We start from the raw sequence: 9402 nt of genomic DNA on the forward strand, positions 1-9402 counted from the left end.
TTTAAAGACTATAATCTTGATTTAAAAACTGTGAACATGTCAATAAACAGTAGTTGCATCAAACATCCATCCCACAATGTTGTTGTCCTGTACAGTATAGAATGTCCACTTCGGGATCTTTGCAGTTGCATGCAAGAGGCGGCCAGTCATGAGAACCTCGCCCCGTGTGTGCGCCCTGCTTTGTGCATTCGTGATAGTTTGCATAGCCGGGGTGTAACGTTTCACTGGCGTCCAATTAAAGGCTTTGCGGACAGCGTGTGAACAGCGGCGGGGGCATAACCCGGCCTTAGACAGCATGAAGGTTGGTTGTTTGGCGATGTGTCACACTCGCATAATGGATGACTGGCCGGCCTGCAGGCACGTCTTGCCGATGCATTGCTCCAGCATCACCACTCAAATTAAAGCCCAGTAAAAATGTGTCCAAAAAGCTTGAGTGGTTTTACTTTATTTTAGTTGTATTATGCTGTGTTTAGCTCCGCTCTATCCTTATATGACTGATACGATTGTCAATTGTTCTGCTTTGGAGCTTCCACTGTATATTACATAGAAAGAACACAAAGTCTTTCACCAATTAAATATATAAAAAAAGAACATAAATAAATAAAAGAAGCAATTTATTATACACAGACCATAAAAAACAATAAGCTCTGTAATGATGAAATGAATTAAATATTTCATCTACAAAACACTGTCATTGTATTTATTAATTACAAATATATGCACTGAACCAATGATTATTGTTTTTGAATATCAATAAAGTTGGTTTCAGAACTTATATCCCCCCCCAAAAAAAGAACGGCCTTTCTCATTCAGTACACCGTACAAAAGAAGACGTGTATTTTTCACCAATTTTAACATATTTAATTGTATGGAATACGCATCAAGTAGCTTCAAAGTACATTTAATGTTACACCCATTCACTTATTATTTCAATAGATAAGAATTCCGGCGTTATTTTTGAAAGAAACCCATCGGTCGAAATGAGTTTTATTGCGCATGCGCAAAGTTGACAGCATTGCTTTGACACCCACGTGCTCACTTCTGTTTACACTTATACGCGCTGACGTCAAAGCAGCAGGCCCCGCCTCCCACGCCTTGAATGGCAGCCACTCAGCGACCAGGAAGACACGAAGAAGAATAAAAAGAACAACTACCCCAATTACAACGCTCAAAGAGCGTGTCGCGACTGGACCGAACTGCAACTTTTGCCTTCCGCCACCGAATCCCTGCTTCGACGCATTCATGGAGGACAACGAGGAAGGTAATTCGCACCTTTTTAATGTCTCGCTGTCGCTTTGAAAACCAACTAAAAAGTAAAAAAAAGACAGAAACTTGAGTTTCAGGTAAGTGAACTCTCTTGGTTTGCGCCCCAACTTAAATTTTAACGTTAACACCTCAAGGTGGTCCTTTGTAGGTTGAAATGTCAAGAAATTTTCAACGCGGAAGTAAACGTGGACGAACGAGGAACTCATTTGCTGCAACAAACCACCCAAAATAAATAAATAAATAAAACTACCCGGGAATGTTTTCAAACGCCACGCGTCTATTGCGGTTATATATATTTTGAGATGTGGTTTTCTTGACCGTGTGTATAATCTTTGACTGTACGCACACACACAGTCTCGAGTGCGCATGTCAGCAAATAAAAGCAGGAAGTGAAGCGAGCACAAGTATGTCAAATGTATTTTGTCTTCCAGGACACTACATGATGAGTTGCTCACGTTTTTGTCTTTTGGATGTTGAGTATTTAAGTAACTTCTGTTTTTATATTTTAGTCTATTATGTGTTGAGTATTTTAACACACTTTATTTTGTACTTTGAGTGTTTTGTTAGATTGTTTTCTCAGTATATTGTTTACAATCTCAGCAAACTGCAAAACAAAAACGCAAAACGTACAAACGTGCATAAATATGAAGAAGTACTGTGATCTTTTGTTGAATTATATTTTTAAGAATTGACTAGAGGACAAACGCCCCTTACAAAAGAAGTTATTCATTAATATATATTTTTTTGGCAGCATCTAACCGCTTTGTAGCCTGTTAAGCGGACATTTGGATGAATTATCCTCAATTTGTAGGTAAGGCTTAACCTCGTGCGACGTTATCGGGCTAATAGTGTACATTGCTCCTATTTATAGGCGCTTTGTCGTCATGGCAACAGACTTCCCCTCCAGTCTGGGGCTGGAATCGAAGCTGGCCAGCGATGCTTTCCCCCTCTTAGCATCTTCCGGATGCGATTGATGATGAGCAGCATGAGGAGTGCTCGCTTGTGATTTGATTTCCACCAGCGCACTTTCTCAAAGCACCAGCACTCGAGACGACATCATATTTCAACAATTTATTTTGTTCCTCTTTTTTTTGGTTTACATGTGACCCAAAATATCCCCCCAGCACCCCCCGCCCCATAGTGGGGCAGCCCCCTTCGCCTCTTTTGTCTCGTGATTTTGGTTTTCAGGCCCATCATGTGACACGCTATGCAGCAAATATTACACTAATTGATTTGATGCTGCGACCCATCAGGACGCTCAAACGGACGCTTGTTCCCGTTTGGTAGCTGCGGACGTCACGTAACCAACAATGTCCGCTTCTCAATGGGACAAATTTTAGCGGAATAAAAGAAAAAGTACCCCTGCGATCTGTAATAAAAACACAAACTGGATCGGTGAGGATTCAAAGTGTCTTTTGCACGTCCTGACCTGTTTTAAGCGTTTTTTTTTTTTTAAAGTGGAGTTACTCTGAAATACAAGTACAAATATTTTTAGTTACCTGACGCATATAATTTATAAACATTCACGGCCACACAAATGTTAATCATTGTTGAAAAAAAAAAGAAAAGAAAATCTGACCACCTTTGGAAGATGAATACATAAAACTGACATTCGTTGGGCGTCCATTTTGGTTGACTAGAGTAAAATAATAATTAAAAAAAAAAAAAAAGATGTCCGGGCAGGCCCCGGCCCGGATTAACGGCGGCCAGGCTGTAATCTGGGCCACGGCAGATTACGCCTTTCGCTTGGCTCACGTGACGTGTGAAGGGGACCTCCAGCGTGGAGGGATGTGAGACGCATGCGCGCACATCCACTTGCCTCCTCGCCACTCCTCGTTTTGATGGCGTGGAAATTTCTCCACGTAGAAGCCTCTTTATATTATTGATGTCCTGCTGCTCCCACCGTCATCAAAGTGTGCGCGAGTGCGTGCGTGAACTCACCCTCCGTTGATGCTCCTCTTCCATTACTCTGGTCGATAGCCACCCGGGACCGCCTGCTGGCCATCTTTTCCACCCGGACTTTGTCGCAATCCAACTTGTGTTGACCTTGCAGGCCCGCTTCAGCATCTGGATCCGGCGACCGAGGTGGGACAGGATGCGGCCATGAGCGTGGGACCGCCGTCGCCGACGCCCGTCATGACGGAGGAGGAACGCCACGAGCTGCAAGCGGAGTTGTTGAGGGTTAGCTGTCATTTTGTGCCGCTAAATTGCGGGAATTTCCCGATTATCAAAAATGATTGACTTCATTTCCTCGACCGTGAAAGGGAAACGCACTTTGTGAACTCTTTCCCGCCGTGGCAAAAGTGAATCAAAGAAGTGGCGTGCGTGCTTGCGTGCAGGTGGAGGACGAGATCCTGACGCTGTCGCAGGTTCTGGTGGTGAAGGAGAGACAGCTCGTCGACATCAAGAGGAAGTTGGGCGTGACGCCCCTCAACGAGCTCAAGCAGAACTTCACCAAAACCTGGCAGGAGGTCACCACCTCGTCGGCGTACGTTCGGCGCTCGCTCTGCTCTTGTTCTCCCAAACTTTACCACCGCCTCACCTAAAAACAAAATGTTCCAAAATGAAAACACGCCAATGGCGCAATCCTCCACATTTGGAAATGGACGACGACGTGTGCTTGTGACAAGCCAAAACGTGAGCAACTTTTTTCGTCGCTCTCCTCTCAGGTACAGGAGGACTTCGGAGACGCTGTCCCACGCCGGCCTGAAGGCCACGGCGGCCTTGTCCAACGTGAGCTTGGCCATCAGCCGCAAACTGGAAGACGTCAGGTGAGCCACGACGTTATTTTTCTCCATGTTAAAAAGGAAAACATCTTTTTGCCATGAGTTGTCGATTTGACGACAGCGAACGGAGGCGCGTCTTCTTAATTAGTGCCGCGGCCTCTATTAGTCGTTATTTATTAAACCAAACGGCCAGAACCTGCTAACCCCGCCGAGACTCGAGTCGACGCCCCCCCACCCCTAAGCGCTAAGAACGCTATTAATCCAACTTCTCCGCTGTCATCCTTCCTCCGTGGATTTGTGGCAAACCACAAACAAGATTAGCAGGCTCCTCAAAGCTGATGATTACTCTGAAATGCAACCTCATGCAAGCTGCTGGCTGGGGGGGGGTCCATAAGGGTCAAAGGGTGTGTATGCGATTTTCTGTGCGTGTGAATTTTTGCATGTGAGCTGGGGTGTGCGTGTGTTAAACGTGCAACGGCGAGTACCATTGTAAAAAGAGAACTAATCCCCCGCTCACTCCACCTTTTTCTTAACGCTGCCGACTAGCAAGCGCTCTTTGCAGCACTCGGCTAGCATGCCTGTCATGAGGTAAGAAGGATGCATTCTTGTGTCCGTCGCACATTTTATTTAATTTTGTCTGCTCAATTGTGTCAAATTAAGATTTTTTTTATTTTCATGCATGTTGACTACTTTTGAAAAAGTTTCCGTTTGAGTTTACCAGAACGATCATTTCTTCAACTTAATAGGAAATAGTACAAAAAGCTGCCTTTTAACATGTTTTGCATGTTTCAAATTTCCTCCCCAGGAACGCTCCCACATTCAAATCATTTGAAGAGAAAGTGGGAACATGGAAGGTAAAAAAAACAAAAAAAACAACGAAAGCCTCCAGTTGGCTCGGCAACAATGGGTCGGGTCTGCATCAAAATTCTACTTCCTGTTCCAGAACAAGAGGAGCCCATCAGAGATGGAGGGCGGCGAGCAGATGAGTGTTCCCGACAACGCGGAAGCTCAGCACCAGGACACGCCCACCAGCCTAGACACACCCTTGCACTGACCTTGTGACCCCCCCCCCACATTGTCACCCCTCTAAAAGTCTTCAAAGGTGTCAGCAACCTGCCTTCATTAAAGCCGCGCAGCTTCTTCACATCGCTTTTTGCACCGCACGCTCACTCCACTTAACCGCGCGCGCGCACACACACACACACATTATAGTTTCATCATATTTTAGTTTGGACATTTTTGGAGCCAAATCAGCTTTATTTATAGTGGTTTAAAACACACGCTGAAGGTAGTAAAGCTAAAGTGAACATTTGATCACTTTGTTGGTTAAGGTTGCTATGTTTCTTACAATACACTTTAAAAATATAAGACTTTTTGTTTGACAGTGACACACTCACTTTCAAAGTCAAATACACTTTTTCCTCAGTGCGCTTAAAGATATTTTTTAACAATAGTCCCTCACGTTATCATGGATTTTGTTGAAAAAAAAATAAAGCTACGAAACTGCTCAACTGTTGCTAGTTTTTATTAAATTACAGCCAGATAAATCTGTAAAATGTTCTTATAAATTGTATGAATAAATTATTAATTTGTGTTCTAATTTCGCGCTAATTTATATTTCACCATATGGAAAGCTCCAACTGTTGTGAAATGCGCTCTACAAAGAGTTGTAAGTAAATTTGAGAAAATGCACATTACCTGCATTTCATGATTTGAACACTAGATGGAGACAGAAAGTCTCACATTAACTCAACCGGAGGTGGTGTTTCTTGGCCTTCAAAATTAAAGTATTTAATTTACGGATTTATTTTAATGGGAAAACCTACAAACGTTCAGCAACAACAAAATATGTGGTCACCGGGTGGCGCTCGTGTGCAAAAGTCCGGTGAATTACAAGTGGAAGAAGAAGGCTTGGATTGGCGGACCGGACGTCAGGCCTATAGCTCAATCGAAGACAGGTGTGGAGGAAGCGAATCATCAAGTACAGGCCGCAAGCGCGGCAAGATGGCGTCGGACCGCCTGACCGTCCTCAGCTAAGTGAACACACGAGCAAATGTTTGTCGTTTGTTTGCCATTTCGCTTCTTGCACGATTTGCACACTTGAGGGACGCGACTGCGTTTGAGGTTTGAGCACAACACGTCACAATTCATTTCCTTTTGCTTGATTTCGCGCGTTGTGCTCTTTGTTTGGTGACGCGCTTTCAAATGTTTTTTGTTATTCATTGTTGATAGGAGCATTTTATAATATAGCTCTGGGCCGCATCCTTGTCAATTTGGGCGGACGTGACGTCGGGCCCGCAGGTCAATTGGCGCCAGGTGTGGACGAAGCGAGTCATCAAGAACAGGCGGAAGACGCGGCAAGATGGCGTCGGACCGCGTGACCGTCCTCAGCTAAGTGAACACACGAGCAAATGTTTGTCGTTTGTTTGCCGTTTTGCTTCTTGCATGATTTGCACACTTGAGCACAGCACGTCACAATTCACTTCCTTTTGTTTGATTTAGCACATTATTCCCTTTCTTTGGTGCCGGGCTTTCAAACGTTGTTTTGTTTGTTTTATCGTAGCATTTTATACCATCGCTCTGAGGTGCACCTTGGTCAATTTGCCTGCAGGTCGATTGGAGCCAGGTGAGGACGAAGCTAATCGTCAAGAACAGGCCGCAGACGAGGCAAGATGGCGTCGGACCGCGTGACCGTCCTCAGCTAAGTGAACACACGAGCAAATGTTTGTCGTTTGTTTGCCATTTTGCTTCTTGCATGATTTGCGCACTTGAGCACAGCATGTCACAATTCACTTCCCTTTGCTTGATTTTGCACATTGTGCTTTCTATTCCTTGCAGCGCTTTTAAAATGTTTTTGTTTGTTTTTAATGCTGGCCAGCTCTTTTTGCTTTGTGTCTTAAGTGTCGTAAATTACACATTTGATGACTTTGTTCTTGAAGTGAACTGTTTTTTTTTTACTAATTGTTGCTGTGTTTGACATATGATGCATTTTATTTCAGGTGCTATAAATAACCTTTTTTATTTTTGACTTCCTTCTCTGGTCTCATGACGTTTACTGTCATGGTAAAAAAGAAAAATATGGTTTTGTCCCATTCACCTCATCTGAACTTTTTTTTTAATCATGGGCTGAAGTATTTATTAGATGTGCAATTTCCTTGTCATTTGTTTTTTTTTTGCAAACTTGTGAATGTGATTTTTGTCTAATGCTTGACGCAGGTTGTCAATACTTCACATTAAAAACCTTTTTTGCGCCAACTGCAATCAAAAATTGCGACTTTATTCTTCCATTGCCGGTTGATTTATGACCATCGTGTACCTCGCAACCGTTCATTTCTCCAATTTCCGGTCGGGGAACACTTTGATCCGATTTGGACCACAACTTGGACTTGTAACTTGACTCCTTTTGCGGATCATCTGTCCAATTTGAGGTAAGTTTTGTCAAAAAGAAAAATTGTACCGTCTTATTGTGCACGTGTCGCGTTAAAATGAAGAGTTAAAGTACCGTTTAAAAGTATTTTTGGAGATTTACACGTTTGGTTTGATGGTTTTTCGCTAAAGTCGGCCACCAAAACGTATTTGCCGTCATAAATACGATGCATTATCTCGACGGCTTTCAACCGTGCGTTTTCTTTAGCAAGCGCCGATCGAGTTCGTATTTGTCATCCAAAATGAACGTGTCGGGATATCAACTTAACTTCTCTTGTTTCTCTGCAGAGCTGAAAATGAACGCGGCAGCCTTCAATACAAAGCAAGCGGGAGGACCTCGGACCAGCGGAAAATAAATTGGCGTCAAGTTTCAGCTCCTGCGTGACATTTCTGGACACCGAATTCACGGGAATGTCTGCTCTTGTCTAAAGTGTTTTCTTTTTTTGTCCCTCTCCGTCTTTGCCGTACTGTGTAATAAAATAAAGTTGGTCGTTCACAAGTAAGGGTGCGTGCGTGTTTTGCAGGCTGGAAGACTCCGTCATATTGCTCGACACGATCCTCTCCTCTCTCTCTGTGTTTCAGGATTGTGGAGCCACCGGATTTGCTGAGGGGCAACAAGAGGACCTGGACCAGGGTCACGAGTACATCCGCAAGTGTCGGGAGGCGGGCCGAACTGCTCCTCCTGGTATTCCGTCTTGAGTTTGCCCATGACTTGTGCATGACATGGATTTGATTGACAGTCACTCTTGGACTTGTCCCCCCCCCCGCCTCGCCAGGTTGTCGTAAGGCGGGATGGTCCGAGAGGCGCCGAGACCCACCGGCCGACGGTTAAAATTCTACACGTGCGCAATCCAGTGAGCGGCACGCCACGAATTGCACATTCTGCCTTTTGCAGGACGGACGATGGAACGCCACAAAGTTGACGCTCCAATCAGGTCGCTGACTCGCCCGCCACCTTCCTTGGCTGTTTTGGCCTCGTTTGACAGGTCCAGGTCTCCAAGAACTGCTCGTGTGGAGTCTCGGTGCAATGTTTGGATTCCCGAAATGGAGTCTGTTGTTTTGCTCGACATTGTGTCATGTTGCCGTCTCCGTTGCAGCCCGCTCATCCCGGAAGGGGATGGGTCCCTCGCGCTCCGGTCATTTTTCCAGGTTTCTTCCGCCAAGCCCGCTCAAACGGGCTCTTTTGGAGACTCTCTTGTGAATAAAGGACGATTGCAAATGCACTTGACTTGTTGCAGGATGGAGGCGGAGAAAGGACAAAAGCACCGGGATGAAATTTGTGTGCTTGTTTCGTAGGGTGGAAGAGGAAAGGCTGGACAAAGGTCACAAAACCGACGGCCATTGACTAAAAAAAAAAAAGGACGTCGTCGGGTGGAGGTCACCCAATTTTGGACTTGCAGGAAAAGGAGTCGTTCCACAAATGAAGAATAAAGTGGAATGTGTCCGAGGGGCGCTTGCAAATGGTGACCAGGAGGGGGCAGTGTAGCGAGCTTTGTGCTTTGTGCTTTGCCTTGGTTGAGTGTAGCGAGGGAAGCTCGTCGTCGTTTTGTGCTCGGAAAGGTCTGACGGTGATGAGGGCAGGTATGGAGTGTGTTTTTCGAGCCGATGGTTGGACTCGTGTCACTTGAGTGCTTTTGGCAAGAAATGTTGGCGTTGTTTGGCTTGTCTGGATGCAGAGCAGCTTTTGCTTTGAGGAAGTCACTTTGCTTTCGTGTCGGTTGGTTTCAGGATTGTGGACCGGCGCCACCAAGAGCAAGTTGGACCAAGGTGAGGAGTACATTGACCAATAAAGCCACCCGCACTCGGTCGATGAACTGTCTTATTTATTTGCAGGGTGACGAGGACGCCGGTTGGGACGGGAGGCATCGTGGAGAACCTGAACATGGTTATGAACACTCGTCTTGAAAAATGAATCAAAAAAAGCCGAAGCTCCCAATAATGTTGTGCGTCAATGTGCTTGTTTTGCAAGGTGGCGAAGGAGCTG

The 9402-nt window shown here is 45.0% G+C and overlaps 1 protein-coding gene across 2 annotated transcripts; it reads left to right on the forward strand.

The window, feature by feature from the left end:
• The first annotated feature begins 1084 nt into the window (after window positions 1-1084).
• Window positions 1085-5503, forward strand: tpd52 (tumor protein D52). 2 transcript variants are annotated; one of them, XM_088318820.1, is made up of 7 exons: window positions 1085-1261; window positions 3320-3447; window positions 3606-3754; window positions 3936-4037; window positions 4539-4580; window positions 4798-4846; window positions 4936-5503. In XM_088318820.1, the coding sequence occupies exons 1-7, from the start codon at window positions 1243-1245 to the stop codon at window positions 5044-5046; spliced, it is 600 nt and encodes a 199-aa protein (XP_088174946.1). In that variant the 5' UTR covers window positions 1085-1242; the 3' UTR covers window positions 5047-5503. The 2 variants fall into 2 exon arrangements, with proteins under 2 accessions (XP_088174946.1, XP_088174947.1); XM_088318821.1 differs by lacking the exon at window positions 4539-4580.
• The last annotated feature ends 3899 nt before the right edge of the window (window positions 5504-9402 follow it).

Source organism: Idiotropiscis lumnitzeri, chromosome 16, assembly GCF_059441095.1.
Source record: "Idiotropiscis lumnitzeri isolate Australia: NSW breed Sydney's pygmy pipehorse chromosome 16, RoL_Ilum_1.0, whole genome shotgun sequence".
NCBI lineage: Eukaryota > Metazoa > Chordata > Actinopteri > Syngnathiformes > Syngnathidae > Idiotropiscis > Idiotropiscis lumnitzeri.